Source organism: Apteryx mantelli, chromosome Z (assembly GCF_036417845.1).
Source record: "Apteryx mantelli isolate bAptMan1 chromosome Z, bAptMan1.hap1, whole genome shotgun sequence".
NCBI classification, from domain to species: Eukaryota; Metazoa; Chordata; class Aves; order Apterygiformes; family Apterygidae; genus Apteryx; species Apteryx mantelli.
In genome coordinates, this window is record NC_090020.1 from 8,365,180 (window position 1) to 8,386,450 (window position 21,271).

The 21,271-nt window shown below is 40.6% G+C and overlaps 1 protein-coding gene across 1 annotated transcript; it reads left to right on the top strand.

Annotated features, from left to right (window-relative positions):
* The first annotated feature begins 1,208 nt into the window (after positions 1-1,208).
* Positions 1,209-19,358, top strand: RIGI (RNA sensor RIG-I). Its single transcript, XM_067315968.1, is given in 10 exon segments — positions 1,209-1,331; positions 10,438-10,567; positions 12,336-12,464; positions 12,467-12,492; positions 12,820-12,955; positions 13,858-14,006; positions 14,804-14,849; positions 15,326-15,474; positions 17,030-17,177; positions 19,060-19,358. Coding segments are annotated over 10 exon segments (1,335 nt in total).
* The last annotated feature ends 1,913 nt before the right edge of the window (positions 19,359-21,271 follow it).

Here is a 21,271-nt window from a genome sequence, read left to right on the forward strand (position 1 = left end):
ATAATTTTAGCTTTACAGACATAGTCTTCCCTCCATATCATAACTGCATTAATGGTAACAGGTTTTGAGAGCATATGAGAGTTTAAGAGCGAATGAGAGTGTATGGGAGTAATATTCACATCAAAAATGTATTTCACAGACTGGTTCCTGACCTGTGAATTTGATGATGCTTATGCAAACCTAGAACTGTAAACTTAGACAGTTGTAATTGAGATAGTTACTCAATGTAACCTTGAGTTTAAGTTATTCTACTTGAGAGGAGCAGCGATGAAATAATTTGCTTGAAATAGTAAGTTAGGGTTTTGTATTGAGTAATTTCCCCAAACAGCTGAGAATAGTTTACCCCACAAGTGGGCAGAACAAGCAAGCAATAAATACTAATACTTAAAATAAGGATAAGGTGTATTCCACATTTTAAAATCAATTAGAAATTTTGATTTTTAAAAAATATTTTAATTTTTGATTTTTAATATCTTCTACATCATGCATAATAATTCTGGGTATTCTTCCCAAATGTTAAAGCCAGAAACTTCCATTTATTTATTTATTTAAAGAATAGAAATTGAGATTTCTTACATACTTATCAGACTTCAAGTCCTGGGAGGGTTGATGGAAAAATGTCAAGTAATACAATCACTGTGTTAACATTTTAATAATTTACTCTGTAAAAATTCAGATTAATATGGTGCACTGGCTAGCCAGAAAAATTACTTAAATACAAAGCAGGGCAGTTTCCTAAATAACATGAAAGTATTTCTGACTTAGTAGACTGTTAACAAATCTATCAGAATTTGCATATCTTTAAAGAAATTTTGAAATAAAAATGAATGAATTCTCAGCAGGTGGTTTTCATTTTCATTTCTTTCTATTAAGAACAGAATTCTACTTATCTATATGAAGAAAGATACAGGTAAATTATATTGCTCTTCCCTTAAATGGAACAAATTATAAAATCCTTAGAAAAGGATCTGCCAGTGGAAATATAGGCACTCTGTGTTTATAACACATCTTACATGACATCTGAGAGCCCGGGAAAGCTATGAACAGCGTACGCATCATTTTCAAGCCAGAAACATTACATTTCTTTTGTAGAACTAAAGACTGAAAAATTTAAGTGTATAATGGAATAGAAAACTTTTGAAACTCCAAAAATCAGCCAGAACAAAAGGCTTTGCCATTTGTATTACTAAGGCATAAGAATTAGGGCCATGGTTAACACACTGTGGATGTCCAACGACATGGTGGACGCAACTGGGAGTGTACAGCGATCTCTTCCATTTTGCTCTTTAACAGTGGTGTCTCAAGAAAAACTGTGTTTGCAGGTCTTCTGGGTAAAAAAACAACTTTTTATAGCACTGCTGCACAGGCACAGATAACTTCTTGGACTCTGCTGTATAAAGACCCACCGAACGGTAGACAAGTTCCCTTTCGCTCACGCAGCGAAGACATAGGCAGCGTGCTGGTGGAAATGTTCATCTTAGAGATGCTTCCGTAACCCGTCATTGCACACACAAAGGATTTTCACTAACTTTCAATCACACAGTGGTGCATGATCACCAGATAGCTGGAATGCAACGCTGTCGTACGTAATGGTCCGACTACACTGTCTAATGACTCTGTCAACCATCCCGGAGAGAAAACGTGAAAGCAGTATTTTGCGCTTCAAAGTTCGTATGCCAGCTTTTAGAAAGTCTTTTCTATTGTCCTTTCACTTCCTATATGTCCTTCATTCACACAGAAGACAGTTGTCCCTAAGGTTAAGCTTCCTGCATTTTTTTAATTGAGATTTTAGGGCAAAATATATTCTTGTGCCAGAAATTAAAGCAAGACACATGCTTTACCTTACCATAAATCCCTCAAAATGTGGCTCAGATAAGCACAGAAATGTGTGCTCATGTTCAATTTACCTCTTTCAAAATCCTTAGTTTTATGGTGAGGAGGACACTGAAGCGCAGCCCTGCTGCCACTGATGCCCATGACAGTTTTCCCTTTGGCAGAAGCAGCAACGACAGGTCTTCAGCCTTGGCTGTAAGGCTTGGCTGGTTTTGTAAGAAACAGATTAAAAGTGCATTCTTGGGGAATTGCTGATAGCTCTTGTCCTGACAAACATGAAAAGCTTACAACTAGCCTTTTGGCTATGCTGGAAGGTTTAATATTAAAACCAGAGTTCCTATTTGCTTGTAAATACAGTTAAATATTATAACGTGCTTAACTTGAACCTCCTGAAACCTTTCTGATTTGACGTCACTTGAGGAGGCTGGCTGAGCTCCGCAATCAAATAGCAGACACTGCTAACTGGTAGTTAGAGTTTAATAGTTTTAGGTGTAACTTTCAAGAATTTTAAGTGGTCTTAAGTTGCCATGAGAAAGATGCAAAAGCCCTTCTTTAGGCGGAGGAATTACTCCGTAACAGTTTTATATGAAAACAACAAAGGTATTTGTAAGAAACTGTGGTCATATTATGGCATAAACTTGGATAATAAAGGGAAATAAAGAGTATGTATTCTAATATGTGTGGATGGCTGAAAAAATTCATATGTACTCAACCTTTCCTTTGGTGCCACCCTCACGTTTAGTTTTCACCCATAACAATGCTGAGTGCCATTGCTGTTTTGCTAGGTGTTTCCACCTTCTCCTTCTTTTTGCATCACTTGAGAGGTCTTTGTTTTCTTTGATTTCCTCGATTAAAGAAATTGCAATATGTGAGATTAATTGTGACTGAAAGTGATCTTGTTATTTCATCTAGTCCATTAATCTGAATTGTGGCTGGACTGATTTCACTCTCTTGGAAGTAACCTGGTACAAAGCCCTTCCTAAAGGCTAATCTGGAATCAGGGTAGGAGATTGTGGTTCATTAAATCTTTCTGTAGGATATTCCACTCCTGCGCCTTAATTCCTGAGTCAGATCAGTTCAATGAAAAGCTTATTTATCATTTCTTGTTGCTATTTAGCACTATTTTATATTTTAATATTAGAAAAAAATTGCTCTGAATACTACCTATTTATTTCCTTTATTCCTCTTGAAAAGGCAGAAAAGTTTCCCTGTACCTTGGAAAAGGAAAGATTAATAGCCTGTCCTGTAAACCTATGTTTTATAGGCTACTCTACAAACACTACACAGTACAAAGATTTTCACTGCATTTCCCAGGAGTCTGTTATGTGAGCCCTCATTTTTCATTTGCTACGTTTCCAAACACATTCATACTCCTCTCCCACAGGGGAAGGATTTCCAGAAATCTTTCCTTAAAACGTTCTTCCACTAAGCTGTTTTCAGAAAAGCCTGGTAACTGATCAGACTGCTGACGAAGAGGCAAAAATATCTGAACTTATATCTTTGCAAAATCCATGTTCCATGTGTTTTAACAAGCATCTGGATTGCTGTGTTTTCCAAGCTGTAAAGTCTATTCTGTTTCCTCAGCCAATAGTTTTAGGATAGATGAAAATTTCTACTAATGGCCACGCTCTTGATTTTGAGAAGAAAAGGGAAAAAGCAAGCTGGGCATGTGCCAGTGTTTCCTGTCCCTCTTGTCTTCCACCAAAAAGATGGAACATCATTGCCTGAGCCTCTCCCAGTCCTTGTCCTAAAGGCCAATGTGCCTTGAACCAAACGCAATGTTTTGGAGTATTTAATTGCCATAACCGGTCACAAAGTTGCAGTCTTGTTTTCTCAGTAAGGAAATGGCAAAGTCTCCAGAATGATGACCCTAAACTGAAACTGCACCCCAATCCAAGGCATGCTGTTATCAGCCCTAGAGATTATACTTTGAGTGCCAGATGTCTCCTGCAAAGGCCTTTGTTGTTGTTTTCTGATTGATTCTGCCTTTCCTAAAAGTCTGTTCTTGGCATCATGAAATTGTATGAAATGTTCTATCTCCCATCAAAAGGAAACATCATTTCATGTGCCTGTAGCTGCAAAGAAGACTTTGAAAACCTGAACCACATATACCCTTCAAAGCTCAGACACTGAAAGACAACACAAATCCCAAATGTCTTTATTATTGTCTTAAAAAAAATTAAAATATTGACATAATCATGTGGCATTTTCAAGGTCTGACTCATGACTTCCAATTGCTTGCGGTTAGCAAAGCAATATAAGCTCTGAATGCGAAGGCACAGATTCCAGATTGTTTCAAAGTGAGAAAAGAGGGCCTGGCCTCAAAACACATGGGCAAATCATCAGCCTTCATCGGCCAGATCTTTCATCCAAACAGTCTCTTCTTAGCCAAGCCTATTAAAACAAACAAACAAATCCAAAACTACCAGCTTTTCCAATGACCCCTCTGTAGACATTGGTAAATGAAATTAGAACCAGTCGTAGCTCAAGATAAGAGAGGCAACAAGGCTAAAAATGTTTTTTTCGTAACCTCTCTAAATAGGTTCTTCATCATGTTTCCATTCCAGATTCTCCTGCTCTGAAAATCTCAGTCCTAAGCAGTATACTGTTGCTAAACTCTCTCAAGCAGAGACAGGGATACAACTTTCTTCTTTTCTTGTACTATATTAGCAATAACATTCACTCCTTTGTAGCATAATTACAATAAACTTCTGTTCTATGGCATTTAGTCAACTGCAGCATTTATTGCCTCGTACACCAACAAACCATCAGAGACAAGTACACTTGCAAGGTATGCATCTTTCTTGTAATGCATCCATTGCAAGGATACTTACCTGGGTGCTCTCAACAACATGTATTTCACAAAGCCATATACATGAACAAGAAAAAACAGATGCTTGATTTTTCTCTGACTTACGAACACAAATTGGGAGTTTCTCTAATTAACTCAATGGAATTACATATACTTAAAATTTGCAGGAAAAAAACGTGTGGAACCACGAGGAAATCAAGCATGCTGATATCCCAAGCCAGTGGTGCCTGCAAAGCTCTCTTGCTAGCAGCATGTTCTGGGTCTGCTTTGTGGCAATACAGCAGCTCTGATGCGCTGCTGACAGCTAGACTTGGCTCTAACGTTCCTTCCCACCTCAGTCGTCCTCAAGCCATTTTCATGAGCTTTCTTATAGGAAATATCCTTTGCAGACTTCCCTCCCCTTGGAGGAAAGGATGGTCTTCTTCAGTAATATGCTGCAGGATTTAGGTTCTACTTCTGGCATTGACATCAACTCAAACTCACCATCTGACCATGGGCCAGTTAATTCAAAAATGTTCATGTACTTAAAAAAGCTGCTTGGCATCTTGTGGATTTTTTCTGAAGCTGGCAAAGAGGTTTAAGGGCCATGTTGCCAGGATGATTTTTGAAAAATCTATTACCCACCTGCCTATAAACAAATAAAGCATTTTTGAAAATCTGACCTTCTTTATACCAGTTCCTCAAATGCAACCTCAAAAGAAGCATACTTCCTTAGCCCCTGCAGGGATATTGTGAAAATAACCACAAATATGCAAGAACTGCCCAAATCCTATAGCCATGGGATGTGGCATTACTACTGGGTGGAGTCAGAACACTAATAAGTTGTCTGCAGATAAAATGCATAAATATACGTAAACGATATATACATAAATGATGACCCAGAACAAAGCATATAATTAATTCACATGAATATTAAGACCCAAAATAAAACAGACTACATGTTATCAAATATATACTTCCACACACAAATATATTTAAATTTCCACAAACAAATTTATCACCACTGGTTGTTCTTCTATTGTTTTCAGTAAGAAATGCCAGAATAAGTATGATTTAAAAATGCTATTGGCTAACTGGAATACTCCACAGATTTGCTGCATTACAGTAAAGTTGTTCTGTAAGTGTTGTACTAAAAAAATAAAAATAAAAAGGAAGGAATATGAACCTAAATCTGCTGCTTGATGCTCCAGTTATGCCTCAGCATTTACTGTAAACCAGTGGAAGACTGTCTTTGGATCCTAATTTGCAAATTCATGGGGTTGTCATACATCTTGCATAGATTTTTTTTCTACTTTGTCACAACACTAAATGTTAGGGGATTTTTTTAGTGCACTGTTTATGCAAGTCCCAGTTTGAAAGATATGGCTTGATAATTCTGTTGTGGTTGATTTAAGAGTAGACAGTGTCTTGGCTAAAATTGTCCTGCTGGAAAAGCCAGCAGCAGGCGCACAGATCTAGCTGTTTAAGGAAGATGTAAACAAAGTGCAGAAGTTAGATGAACAGGCTCCATGCAGAAGTCCCAGCTCTTTGATGTAGTACCCGTTCCCCAAAGTAATCTGAATATGCTGGTGTTTCTTTGAGCCTCCTCCACCCACCTAAAGTTTGCAGTATTAGTACCTGGCCAGATGATCGCAGAAGGTTTGCATCTAGTCTCTAAGCCTCAAACTGGAGTAGACAAAGCTCTCTGGAGGAAGAGCAGAGCAAAGGGAAGCAAGTGAACAAAAGTTAACTGAGAAAACCTGAGTAACACCATCTGCTTTGGGCTCTGTGTCCAGAGAGATGTCAAATAGAGATGGCAAGCGTATTATATTACCAGCTGTGCCAGTCTGCCATCAGAATGCCTTTAAACGTGCTACGTTTTTTCTCTTCTGGGAAGAACTGGCCAACATTAACGCAAAAATGCCCTGCCAGGTCTGCTTGCAGGATTTGATATAGGGCGTTGGCACTAATGTCATGGGCTTCTACTTCTGGAGCTAAAGGAGTTAGCAACCTTTAACAGCTTGCAGCACTAAGCTCTTCTTATTTCATCACTATTAAAGCCATGATCACTGTAATATCGCTGTGTTACACCTTGGTTAATAACTTTTTTTCTTACACACCCTGTATAAGATTGTGAAGTAATGGTCTTTTGCAAAGAGAAATTGACATTGCTCCTTCCCGCAAAGGGGAGTGAGGACATACATAGCGGTTACGGTAACAGAGACACCATCCAATATAATGTCTTTCCAAGAAACATGATAGAAGGCAGCATTTAATTTTTTCAATGACTGTAAGCAGTTTGGGCAAATGTGATCTTGATGCAACTGGCACGTTACCGTCTAATGGGACGAACGCTGCGATCCAGATGTCTTCCCTTCCTTTTTGTGTGGGAACACAGAGATAACCAGACATCTGGATCGTGTGCACATCACATTTCCATTTTCCAGATCATATTCAAGAGCACGAAACAGGCAGTGGCTTTCCTCCAGCGCAATGAGAAACCAGATGGCTTCAAGAGACCCAGTTTTCCTCTAAGGCAACATATGGAATAATAATTAATAATAAATTAAGAGATCTTTCCCCACTAAAAAAATTTGATCTATTTGTTAGCAGAGTTGTTTGTGTCAGGGAAGTGCTGCAAAACAATAGTTTCATTCAAGCAGCTACATCATTTCTTGCTTGAAATGTATGCATTTGAAACTTGTGTTCTGCGTGACTGACCTTCCAGCGTGGCGGCGGCTCTAGGAGCAGGAGAGCTGTGTCAGGGTCAGCACTTCACCTCATTTTCCCGTGAGCTTTTTTGGCGAGGTGGCGAGGAGCAGACGCCGAGGGGGAGAACCGAAGCAGCAGTTTGCCTGCACCTTCCCGGTCACCCACACAGGCACCAGACTGAGCTACCAAGCTCTGCTTCTTGATCTGATCCGTGTTTAACGGCTGCTGTGAGCTGTCTGTGAGCCTTTGTGGACTGAGGAAAGGCCATTTCATCTGGTGGGCAATGAAACTCTGCACTTACTGGTTGTGCCTGAAATGGGAACGCTCTGAGAGTCCTTCAGGTGCAGTTTTTTTCTGCAGCCAGAGAGATGGCTGTAGTGCAAAAATGAAACGTCCGATCTGAGTCTATTGGCTAAATGTGGTGTCACAGAACAAGCTGAAGACACACGTGCTTGTTTGCACTGCCTCCAGATGTGAAGCAGCTGTATTGTTACCCAGCTGTAGCTCAGTGTCATTGCTAGTGACTGATAACGGTTGGTACTCACCAGTCACAGCTGGGGATGGACTGATAATAATAAATTAGTGATGTTGTGTAAAAGAGGAAGGTGTTGTTGCTCTTTGTGACTCCTGAGAAGGACTGTTCACAGCTATTTTATTTTTCAGGTGGTATTTATGGAGCTATGTAACATTTGGAAAGCTAGTGCATCTGAAAAAATTCAGGCCTGACATAAATTTGGCCCATCTAGTTTATAATTTCTATTCTGAAAGACTTTCTGATGAGTGCTTCCTCAGAGATGGTATGCAGCTAGTTACAAGGACTTTGCAAGATGGAAATTCACAGGACAGCTCTGCCTTGTTCCAGACCTACGAATATTTAAGCTGTTAATGCTGTTAATGCTGTTAATGCTGGCCAGCTAAGTTTGGTGTGCACCTAAGTTGTCATAAAAACTATGTAAAATTCTTCTTTGCTACATATGACCTGTTAAAAGCCTTTTCTGTCTGAGAATGCTCTGTACAGATTGCAAAGATATTACCCCTTTCATTTTAGACAGTATGTGGGACAATATATTTTATGCATTTCTGTTGTGATATTCTTCACAAGAACATGGTTTGAGCATCACTTGTCAATCTTTTCTAGAAGTGATTGACCAGTCCCCACCTATTTATGAACCAAAGAAGGCTTGAAGTTACCAGACTGAGCTTGTACAGCCTCCTATCAATGGGAAAAATACAGTAATGTGTGCCCCTACTGGTAAGAACATGCATGTGCTCAGGGTTGATTTCTTAGAAAAATTCTCTTAGTAGAGAGGGTAGAAAGGATGGGGGAGGGTAAAGGTTGGATCAAACTTTTCCAAGTGTTTATTTGAAAGCAAACTTACTTGCAGGATGAGTTCCAGATCTGACCTGAAACGACTGGCTGAGGGCAGCACAGAGACTGAACAAGACAGATGTGTCTCTGCATTTTAATCTTTGAATTCAGATTTCCACATCCTGACCTCTGCTTCCCAACTCCCACGTATGGATTTTTATATTAAAATCACTCCCTGATATTTGCAGGCAAAAGCTTGAAAACAAAGACGCTTAAGAAATTTGGCTTGCAAGTTGAGGGGAAAAATAGGCTGAATTTCTCTCGGGCTCCCCTGTTTTCTGTATTGCAATGTCTGCAGGGTCAAAACACCGTGGGAACTTTTGCAGTATCTCAAGGCTGAATTAAGAAGATCAGCAGCAAAAGAGAGAGCAATAAGCTGTCGCTCTCCACCAGTGTTTTCCATGTGGCTAGCCTGGTCTTCCCCTGGGGCCCTGAGAAGCAGGTGGGGTAGCAGAGGCAGGGGGCGTTGGGTTAACAGAGGAGCTCCAAATGGTCTGAACCTCTTCAACCTCAACGTCAAAGGAGAAGAGAGAAATGGAGAGAAGAACAAGGCTGCACGGGGAAGGTTTGAAGCTGAAGATGCCTGGTGCCTGGGCCAAACTCTGATCCGACGTGGCAACACATAGCAAAGGCAGAAATAGACTCAGTCATTTCCAAAAACTTGGGTAAGCTGCAGATGGATCCCCCACCCCCATCCCTGGTGAATTTCACATGGTCTTTAGAGACTGAGACTGCAAGATATGATTGCCCACCTGAGTAAAAAGCCTTCAAAGGACAGGATGGCGCCTCTCCCTGTTTCTTTTCACAGCATTGGAAAAAGTGGAAGTGATTTAAAATAAATCACATACAGGATCTGCAGAGCATCATATGCAAGCCAGAAACACGCAAGCATGTTTCCTTTTTATTTTCTTGTAAGACCATTATTAAGGCTCCTATCCAGTCTCCTCTGGTCAGGTGAAGCTGAAAGCTGAAAACTAAGCTTCAGCCTTGCTTCCTGCCAGCTTGAAAGGAGTTTAAGCATGCGCTTAACTGTTTCCCCACAGCAGGGCAGTGTCCGCTTGGGCACAGATTGCGTTGCAGAGCTAACGGACTTATTTTTGTGTCCAAGCAAAAAGCTCAGCAAATTAGCCTGTGCCACCTGAGCCAGGGCAGATGTCCCTGAACGTGCACTTTGCCTGCAGAAAGAGCAGAGCAGGGAGACTTAGCTTTGTCAGCTGTAGGGGGAATGCTGCTATGTCTCATTACCTGCAATCAAGGCTCCCATCAGACAGCCCCTGGGTGAACGCTGCCACGTGACAGCTTTATTAAGAGTAGCATGGAGGGAGTTTAAAGGGAGAGAACTAGACCAGACACTGTTGGATCTTCTTCCCTGCAAATGATGTTTATCATTTAAATTTCTTGTGACTTCCCAGATGTGGTCATGATGTAATTCCAGAAGGGGATGTTAAATATGAAATCAGGAAGAACAAGCATTTCTTCAATGAACACCAGAATTTCGGGGGGGGGGGGGGTGTTGTTTTATTTTTTCCAGCAAGGCAGAAAATCCAGTGCAGTTTTGCAAGTGAAGAATGGGGGCTATTTCTTTCTGTGCAAATATAATGCTCGTTAATGATAAGCATTGTTATGATTGCACATAGCACCACATGCAGCCTTCTTTTAGCCAATGATTTGTCCTGTGCTGCCCAGGGAAACGTTTCACTTGCAGAGGGTTGGTTGTGAACTGCTGTGAAAGACCACAGACTTCCATTTCCTGTCTCTAGATGTCAGAGGGGTTAAAATGCGACTTCAAAATCGCTTTGCGGACATCATCTCAGGTTTGCTGTCTGAGACAGAGGCACTGACGAGAACGATTTACTCAGTGGGTAAGGTACTACAGTACGCCGGTAACTGGAGATTCAGTCTTCGGTTACGTCAGTAGCGAATCCTTGTGGCCACCAGAACAGTCGTTCTTTTTCCTCTTCCTTTCCCCTCCTTCCTTTTTACTTGCCCTTAAGCATTATTTCCTAAATAAGAGATCACAAGTGGAAGAGTCAGCTATTTGCCTGATATATGTGACTAGTTTGATAATCAGAAATATTTCTACTTGGAATTCAAATTGTGTTGCCTGCAGGTAAAACGGCGTGTTTTTGACACTGCCACAATCATTTTGAATGTTGAATAAAACTGAAACAGAACTACTTAAGGGCTTTCTTTCAAAATGCAAAGAACTGGATTTCACTGATGTGAATATGTTTTGTTTGTTTGTTTTTATATTCAAGCATTTCCCCAAACACTTCTTTTCTAGGTCAGTCCCTGCTAAGGAATACAAGGAGGGTCTCAGTTATGGTGTTACCCTGAATGTTGTAATTTCTTCCTTTCAGCAAAATTTTACTTTTCCTTCTGCTGCTCTGACAGTTCTTCTCATATTATCTCAGGCATCTTTAAGTTGCACTTGGATTCGTAGGGGTGCCATACCCACCTTTTCCTGCCAGCATTTTTGTCCTCTTGGTATGTCTGGGCCCATGTTGCCCTGTTTCCACTATTCACCTGGCCTCCATTATTTCCTGTTGTAAGATATTTAAGATAATTTTACAAATGAGGATCTGTGGAACATGAACAGCAGTAGAGAGAGGATATGGCTTCCTAAGAAAGGAAATATGTAGGACTTCAGCTTCCTGAGCCGCAGCGATGTGAAGGTTTGCAATGAGGGAGGTGTGCAACTGTGAGAAGAGAGAAAGTGGTCTGATAGAGAGAGATAACTTAAAAAAAAAAAAGACACGGAGAACTTAAAAAAAAAAAAAAAGGCAACAGCAACCCACGCCAAGAACAAATATAGTGGGATTTTCAAACTGCACACTGAACTAAGCAAAGACTTCTGAGGCTTATTTCTGCATCACAGTTTCTCTTGCATAAAAGGTGAATGCCATTAGCTTTCCTTCTGTGGACTTTCAGAAGATTATTAGATTATTGATGTTTGTGAAGCACTTCTTAGAGCATGTCTGAGAGAAACATGTAAGGACTAGTTCCGCCTCGAGAATAGGCCTTGGATAATGTGCCTTTAAGAACTATTGATCATTCAGCAAATGAATACTGAATACTGCGGGCTTCCTATGGGGAAAATGAGCTCTATTTTCTCAGTAAAGACCCTACAGATGTGTGTGTAGGCATAGGTCCTCAGTTAAATTGTACAGGGTTAATTCTAGCCTAAGTTCTGGGTGTAATTTCAAATAGAGGGAGTAAAGAAGACAAATGGTCTTCTCAAATGGCGCCCAGAGACAGGATGAGAGGCAACGGGCACAAACTGAAATACAGGAAAATCCACTTAAACGTAAGGAAGGACTTCTTTGGTGTGAGGGCAAGGGAGCACTGGATCAGGTTGCCCAGAGATGTTGTGGTGTCTCCATCCTTGGAGATGCTTGAAACTGGACTGTACAAAGCCCTGAGCAACCTGCTGCAGTTGGCCTTGCTTTGAGCAGGGGGGTTGGACTAGAGACCTCCGGAGGTGCCTGCCAGCCTCAGCAATTCAGCGTTCTTTTGCACAGGTCTTTTTAGACTTAACATTCATGGAAAATGCATTATCTTCTGGCTAGCTGTTCTGGTTATTTGTTAGTCAAAATGAACAAATGCTTGTTTCCTCTTTTTTTTTACTAGACGCCGTCTCCCAAATTACCTGGAATGACTTCGGAACACAGAAATATGGACACTGGATAGTTGAAACTCAGAAGAAATGCAGACTGTTGCAACTGGCTGATGAGGAGGAGGAGAGCAGTATTTGTAGAGCCATTTCATTTGCACTGAACACCTGAGGGTAAGCGTGTTTCTGCTTTCCTTCCATACAGAGGTGGAGCCACTCTGTTCCTTACGATACTGGCGTGTTCAGCTAGGATGAGGCTTTGAAACTAATCATTTTATTTGACACAGGCTGAAGCATTTAGTGTTCTGTGTAGGAGCTGTATGTAGAGATATTTAGGAAGAAAAACACAGAGCAGAGGAGACTTTGTAATGCTTGTGTTGCTCTGCAAATAGAATGACACAACTTTGTGATAATTAATCTAGCTAAATAAGATTTGCATTTATCCTCTGTGCTGTGAAAAATGAGGCTCTGACATGTTTGTGTCTTTCTGTCTCTGAGCAGAAATTCAGCGATGCCCTCATGATCTGTGAAGATGCCTGCACCCAAGATGCTTTAGCCTACCTAATGGAATTTTTCACAGATGTCAAAAACGGACCATTCACAGAGCTAGAGCAGCACCTGACAGCCAAATTTCAAGGTGTTTCACACAGTCCCTCTGACAGCTGCAGGGGAGGAGAGGGCTTTGTGTAGAATGGTCCATTATAGTCTGGAATAGTGGTTGGTTTTGTTTTGTTTTGTTTTGTTTCTTCCCCACAAGCTTTGCACTGTTGAGAAGAGCCAGTGCCCCTGTGGGTGCAAATGTAGTGTTTGGATAAGCAGTGGCAATCCCACTTTCTAGAACTACCAGCCTCTAGTGCGGGAGCTAAGGACACAGTAGTAATTGTAGCTACATGCTGTAGTAGGTGCTTGCATGCCTGACCTGGATATGAGGCAGTGCTGTCCTTTGGGATGTGCCCCACATGGAGGGGCATGCTCTACAATCACTAGCGCTGGCAACTTCGGATAAGGCACATCTGGGTATACACTGCTCACTGCTGAATGAGTCCCATAATGCTGGGACGTAGCACGCAGCCCCTGTGCACCTGTCTGATTGGAAAGTTGGAGGTTAAGCTGTTCTACTTCTGGTTTAGTAATGGTGTACTGTAAACCAGACTACGATCCTATGCAGACTGTGTAAGTCGGAGAGATTTCTAAATCATTCCTGGAGTGTCTGCCCTCTGGTGTCTGCTGTTCCCCAAGAAGAAATAGTGTCGCTGTTTGCAAGAGCTGCGTTTTGTTGCTGTCTTCTGATGCTCAGGACTTCGCACAGGTGCTCTGTTGCTGTCAGTTTGCTATAAAATGTGAGATTCAGAAAATGCTTTCTGGGGTTTTTGTCATATTTAAACAATAGCTTTCTTTCCATGCATCTGAAAGAACACAGGTAAGAAAGTAAAAACAGATGTTAAAGAGAACGTGAGTGGCATTTGATAGTAGGTTTGAGTGAGAACTCTGTTTTCTACGGTAAAGAAGGTAAGTTAAGACACTGCTGTCATCTTCCAGATAAAGAAGAGGAGCTGATTGCCCTTTCAAAAGATGAATCCAGTGAGAATCCTAAACTGGAAGAGCTTGCCAGCACCTTGGATGAAGCATACCACTATAACCCACAGACCCACACCCTTCTCTTTGCTAAGACAAGAGCCCTAGTAGCTGTAAGACATTTCTTTTTAAAGCTTCTAAAATGAGAAATGAGAAAATACAATGCCTCATCTGTTGGTCTTCCCTTTTGATCTAGAAATAGGAAAATATGCCTGTATTTTATCACTAGAAGAGTTGTAGTCAGAAATACTGCAAGTTGTGCTGTTTTGGGAGAACTTAGGAAGGACTACTGTAATGGAGTATCATGCATTGCCTTGGTCTCTGAAAGCCCTCTGCTGCCCAGTGGCTTATTAACCAGCCCAGCTACCCATTAGTACACGCTGATAAGCACCAAGTGCTAGACCTTTGCATACATGGACTTCTAACACTCAAGATAAAAATGAATTTCTGTTTGTGTCTTGACTCAAAGGTTATTTTATAAGCTAGCCACTAGAGGGGAATAAAGAGCCACAATACATACTGGTTTCGGATGAACTTTTCTAAATATCATACTGCATAACTCTTTTAAATGTGCATCTGCAATATTTTATTGCATCATCTGAGTAATTGACTTGATAACTTGACAGGAAATGATCTCCTTTGTACTCAGTTCTCTGACTTTCAGAATTTGTGTCCTTTTTTAATTTTTGATTTTTGTCTTATAATGAAATAATTGGTCCAGAATTCACTTGCCTAAGGGTGAGAAGGTAGTGCTTGTTCTTAATATGCCATTAAAGATGCAAAGAAAATAAGTTGGGTTTTTCATCCACATAAATGATGATTTGGGGGGAGTGGGAGCTCAGAAGTAAACGTGAACACTTTTTCTAACAGAAATACTTTCAAACTGGTGTGAGATCCCTGTGTTTCTTAGTTTGCTGGTGTGCCAGCGGTGAAAAGCAGGCAGGCAGGAGGCACAGGTAGAAGAGATGGCATTTCCTCTAGTCGTCTGTTTTCTTGCCTGTGCTGTATTTTTCCAGTTCCTCGTTTTTTTGTGATAGAATTCTTTGATAGGCACCAAATACCAGGGCAGAAAACTAGCCAATAATTTTCTCCTCTAGCTTTTCTTTCTCCAAGAAGGCAGCAAGATGCTGTGAAATAATTAGTGTGTCAAGCAAGCCTGAGCTTAACTGAGGGATGTTATAGAAGCAGGCAATAAGCACAGGCTGGGAGATGTGAATGAGGACACCTGGAATGGGGCATCTTGTTCTAGTTTGTGATCAAGGAAACGTGAGATAAGGGAACGCTGTTTGGGAAGCAGCATTATCTGACTTTGAAGATGGACATGGGAAATGAAAGCCACACAGAAGGTTCTAAATGCTCTTTTTATGGCATAGCTGCCCCTTTTGCACCTCTTGTTAGCATAACTGAAGAAGATAAATGTATTGCTCTACAGGTCGTGGAAGGGCAAGAGACAGCAAGTGCATCCTTATGATGGGCAAAAGAGAAATTGAGAACGAGAAATAAAACCGTTATAAGGAAGAAATGATGAATGAAGCTATTGAAAAGCTCCAGAAATGGGATGAGGCAACATCTGCAAGAAACGTTTGTAGTTATGTTGAATTTTCATGCTCAAATCTACAGGCATAATCAATACTGCCCTTCCTCCACTGGGGCTTTATCTAGACCAAGTGATAACCTGGGGAAAGCACGCTCTCTACGTGGTTTCGGACTAAGGCTAGATCAGCAGTGAATGGAGGGTTTGTGCTGCTAGCTTGTTGCATGTCACCTGGGCCATAACTGCAAAAAACTTAGAGGTTGAGGTGGAATTATATAAACTACTCATCTTAAAAATAAAATCAAAGCTATTCTGTGCACTGGAAGAAAAATATTGGCATATCTGCTTGGAACTGTGGGTAAGCAGATGGGATTACTTAAACGAAGCTGATGATTGTAATATGGCTGTCTATATGCATGTTGAAAACCACTTTAGCGTTTCTGCAGGCCCATGAAAGTGCTCTTCTAAGTTATTTGTTGTCATGCCAACTGGTTATTGATTTCAGAGCAGTGTTTTCTGGGAGATTTCAAGAGACCTTTGCTGAATACTCTGGGACATTAACAGGATGACATTCGGGCTTGTTTACGCTCTGCTGGTGACCTCTTTTGCCTGCAATACTGTTCATCTTTGCTCCAAGCAATGTTTGGCAGATGAACAAGCCTAGTAGAACATACCAGCGTAAATACAGTGCTTTACATTAACCCCACAGGGAGGGCACTGTGCACTTAGATCAGAAAACATCTTGAAAGTAAGAAGGAGCATTAAGGACTCTTGCTGCTCAGGTGATGTGCAAGAGGTATCTTGGGCTAAGCCAGCTGTGATGGACCTCTGGTCAGGGAGAAGGGTCTTCCTAGAGAAGGCTGGAAGAAGCCAAGTTTTATTACACTGTAACTTGGAATAGTTTCTAGATAGAAAAAACTTAAAGACTCAGGCAGCCAATAGAAATAAAAAGGGGTTGTATATAATTCTGCCACATGCCCGTGGACTAGCATATGAGCCCATGTTTCCGGGTGTGCTTTCAGCGACACTGAGCTGCAACAAAGGCTGCCCAACTCCCTTTAGTCTTTGTGAAGTTTCTTCTCTACCTCTGAGGCCTGGTTTGGTTGCTTCTTGTTCTTCTTGGAGGAGTCAGTCTCTGCACGAGCTGCAGGCTCCCAGCTCTATGGCTGGGACACCTGTCCCCTTCTCTGCCTGCCATTCCTGTGGTGCCTAGAGCCTTCTTTCCGAACTGCGAGCTCCCCGGAGCAGCAGCACTGCAGGGAGTCTCATATGACCTAGCCTTCGCAGGCACTTTGTTAGGGTTATGACCAAAGGCGGGGATGAGGGGGGAGGGAACAAATGCTGTCCATCATGTAGGCTTACTCTAGCATTGCATTCTGACCCTGACAAATGTACCAAGTTCTTTCTTAGATAAGAGTTCCTAGAATTACGAGAATCAGAGATAGGTTGTTTTGTTTGTTTAAATGGAGGAGGTTCCTAGATGTTGCGTATCAGGACAGCTTAGTTAACCATCTTGACCTGCGTTCACACAGACACTGGCACTTCTCTCAATTTTGTAATGTATTTTGCTTTTTATAATCTTGATTTGTATTTATTTTAAAGATATATAACCTGCAAATGAGGGAAAAAGTGTTACAAGATTCCAGGAAGAAAGATACAAGACCAAAGGTAGTGGAAGGCAAAAAAAATCTCCCGTGTGGAAAATGCAAATCATATGCTTACAATACAGATGACATCAGAGTTATAAAGGTATGCCTCTATACGGAAACTTGCATCCATGAACTCCAGGGAAATCAGCATTATTGGACTAATGGTATTGTTCAGTGTGGAGAACAGGCTATTTTGTGCCGACTCGGGTAGAAAAATTTCTGGGGTAGATCAGTAAACCACAGCACCAAAGCTAGCAACTTCTGTAGCGTGTTATGATGGTAGCTGGTACATACCAGGTGTGCAGATATGCAGTAATACACAATTGGGTCAGTTTTCCTGACTCTTAGAAGTGAATATATGTTGTGGATAACTGTGTGATTGTCAGTGCACAACCTATTAGTGTAATTGCTGGATATTTACTTTCCCTATCAGCATAAGCTTCTCATGTGGAAGTCTTCCTGCAGCTGATTTTTTCCCCCCACTATTTTTGTTGAGTGCATATTATCAGTACGAAGTACTATAGAGAGATCAGCTCATTGTTTAGCTCCTTCGCTTATGGGCCAGTGGTGTGTTCTGAAGGGCAACAGAGACCATGGTTTTATAAGAGGACCCCAGCAATGCTTCAGTATTATTTTCTCTTCCATTCTTTAGGTAGTTTACATTGCATCTAGGCATTTCATAGAGACACTTTTATCAAGATCTTTCTGGAGGCCTTGCTTAGGCTCAATTAGAAAGAGCTATGATGGAGTGAGAGCCCATTAGCATCTCCTTCAGCATAAGGAGCTGGGGCTTTAGGAATGTCTATGAAGGCCCAGGAAGCCAATCCTCTATGCATGAAAGGTGGTGATCATGAAATAAAACCTCTTCTGGAGCACTTGCAGCCTTTCTCGTTCTGAGATTTGTTTTTTGAAGCTCATTCTCTTCTAACTGTGCTGCTCTAAAAAACAATGGGTGATGTGATGAGGGGCTTCAGGCCACAGCTGAGGGTTAGAGTGCTTACCTTCAAGGCACTTCCCTTTTTAATCACGCAAAACCTTTATTTACCAACTGTTTTTGGAATTTTGATTGAGTCCAGCTACTCCTCTGCAGAGGGAAAATCAATGGATGAGGAGTTTGTGATAGCCCAGCCTCTGAAAACCTAATTACATCTCTTTGACTAATAACAATGAATATCTGACATGCAACTCTGACTGTTAGCAGTCTATTTTGTGGTGCTGGGTTATCATGTATGGCTGTGCCAAAAGCCTCAGAGTTCAGAAAACTCTTTAAAAAGAGCTTCAAATTGATGCTGTGCAGATAACCCCTCCTAACCTTTTAAATAATCCCTGCAAACTCATATTGCAGCCCACACGCTTAATGTAAGCTATGTTTCCAGGAGGAATCAGAGTTTTCAGACTCTAGCACAAGTTCTTCCAGCACAAGTACTACAGATGCTTTCAAATTAAGGTATTCATTTTTTTAACCTTTGATTATATATGTTACAAAAGTAAACAGCTGTAACTCCTTCAACTTGTAAGAGTTACTTCCACCACTGCAAAGTGTTTTCATCACCCTTTATGGATAGCTGGGGTCATACAGTCAAAATTAGTGGGAAACATGAGGCCCTCAGTTGTTCATTGTCCAAACAATTCTTTGTTGGTTTTATGCACAAAGGTTCATATACTGCAAGTGTGGTTTTTCAGAGAAGCTGAGCAAGTTTAAATGGGCAGAAACTAGTGACCAGTGATATATAAAAACTTTGTTTTTGATGAGCCAAGGCCTGGTGCTTTACTAGTACTTTGCACTTGATGGAAACAAAAGGCTAACGAGCAAAAGGGGCTGGAAGTTGAGCCTGCCAAATGACAGGAAGCACATTACTAGTGAAATGTTAACTTCCATGAGAGATGTGTGAGGTGAAGGGAAATGTCAAAAAAAAAAAAAAAAAAAAAAAGTGAGGAATGGTGTTTCTCCTATTAAACACTTCTGGCATATGTCATTCCACAAATCTCATCACACCATTCTTGGAGAAGCATTCAAGGAGCGTTATATAATAAAGCCTCATAAGAAACCAGTCCAGTTTCATGATTTTATGAAAAAAAGCAAGATGTATTGCCAAAATACTAATTGCCAGCATGACTGGGGAATCACAGTGAAGTACAAGACGTCTGATAATCTATCAGTGATCAAAATCAAAAGCTTTGTAATGGAGGATGTTGCAGCTGGGACACAAATGGATTTTCAGAAATGGAGAAATGTTAATTATTCTTTCAAAATTTTTGATGTTGAAGAAATGTGCAGCTGAATCCAGTGTTTTAGTGCATGTATCACCTTCCTGCACTAAGCTTAAATGGTGGATGGTCTCCCATTTCCTTGTTTAAAATATACTTGTTCTGTAACCTAACATGTTAGGTCCCCCCTGTCAGCATCTCAGTAGATTAAATAAGGCTAGTATGGCCAAAAAATAATTTGTTATCTCATGAAATGATGTCCTAGATATAATCCTTGCCATTATGAAACATTCGTTTGGAGCCTGGAAAAAATGAAATCAAACTGTATGACTAAAACATCTTCTTTTCGGCAACAGACCACAGCTCCAGGTATTTCTGTGTGCATTTTAACTAACTTAGTGGTATGTAGTAGTTGTATTGTACATCTATGCAGATAACACGGCTTATGTAAATTAACACAAAGCATTACTTTAGCTACTTATAAAACTTATCGTAAAATACTTTCAATGCTCTAGAAAAATGAGAGGGAATGTCCAATTCCTTTTCCATAAGGAAGAGATTGCATCTTTTAACTCCATTTTTAACAGGAAATTCTGCTGCAACAGTCTGGAAAAGCAGAAGGGTTTTGCATATTCTACTTGGAGCAGGTTTCTTCTGGATTAAAATAATAGGACTGTTTTCTTCTATCACTATGTGCTTATCAATTTGCTATTGCTGAAGCTGCAGAATGGATACCTTTCTATGTGTTGCTTAACTTCACAAGACCCAAGGAAGACAAAGCACTGCCCCATAAGATGGGTGAAAGCCTAGTTTAGATGGCGATTAGCAGTTACCCTTATGTTTTGTCTCAGGAGTTGACGGTATTTGAAATTTCTCAAGATGCTCACATTATTTCTACACTCCCCCTGTCAGAGAAGATCTGGAATTGAAATTGAGCCTAAGCATTAGTTTGCTTAAATCTTCTCCCCACACAGAGCCCGGACTGACATTGCTACAGATGTGATTACAAAACATGAAGCTTTGCTGCATGTATCTTCAAAGAACTCAATCTTCAATGCTTCTGGAACTGAGATGAAAGGGAATTTTCCATCTACTTAATACATTTGATAGCACTGTAAGATATGTACATAGACTTATGTATTTTAAGAAAATATATCTTTTTCTGTAAAAGCTCTATATACTATACAGAAATCCCACATCTCAGTCCTACAGTGACTTATTCGGTGCTTGGTTCCTACTTAGTAAGTTCATTGTTCTAACAGTTGCTTCCAGAAAGAAAACACAAAATAATGGATAAAGATGATTTATGGTTGGATAATGCCTCTTCCTTGCCTCCACAAAACGTTAGGAACAAAGATTTTGAAAAAAGCTGGTTTAGCAATTTCAAACACCAGATATATGGAAAGTCATAGTCTTTTCTGTATGCTAGGGCACGCATAAGTTTGCTGTGTGAAAGAGACATCAACTTTTGGACTCTTGCAATAAAAAATAATCAGTTGACATCACAGCTCTTATTAATGATTACTGGGAAGTTAGCACATTTGAGAAGTTTAATCTTTTTCCACTGTTTGAAAGAGAGGATTCCAGACTCTGTAGTTCAGCGTAAATGAGCGTGTCATCTGGATAAGCCTCCAGGTTGATGAGGTAACACATTAATGAGAAATTCAACCTGATACAGCAAGTCTGCCTTCAATTCACAGTAAGGGCTGGAGGGGAACAATGCCAACACTTCACTTGGTCTTTGAGAGTATGTGAATATTTTTTTGTGACTGAACCCAAAGCTGTATATTTATTATCAAATACTGTTCAAGACTATCAATCATCATCATATTAACAACACCAAGCCCTCTGTTGCTTGTAATCGAGCATGCTAGCCTGCAAGAGGTACAGTGCAGTCTCTGCCCTCTCCTTAAGCCTCTTGACTTCTTTCAGAAATAAAGTCATTGCTTTTTCCCAGATATACATACAGCCAACAGCACTGAAAATA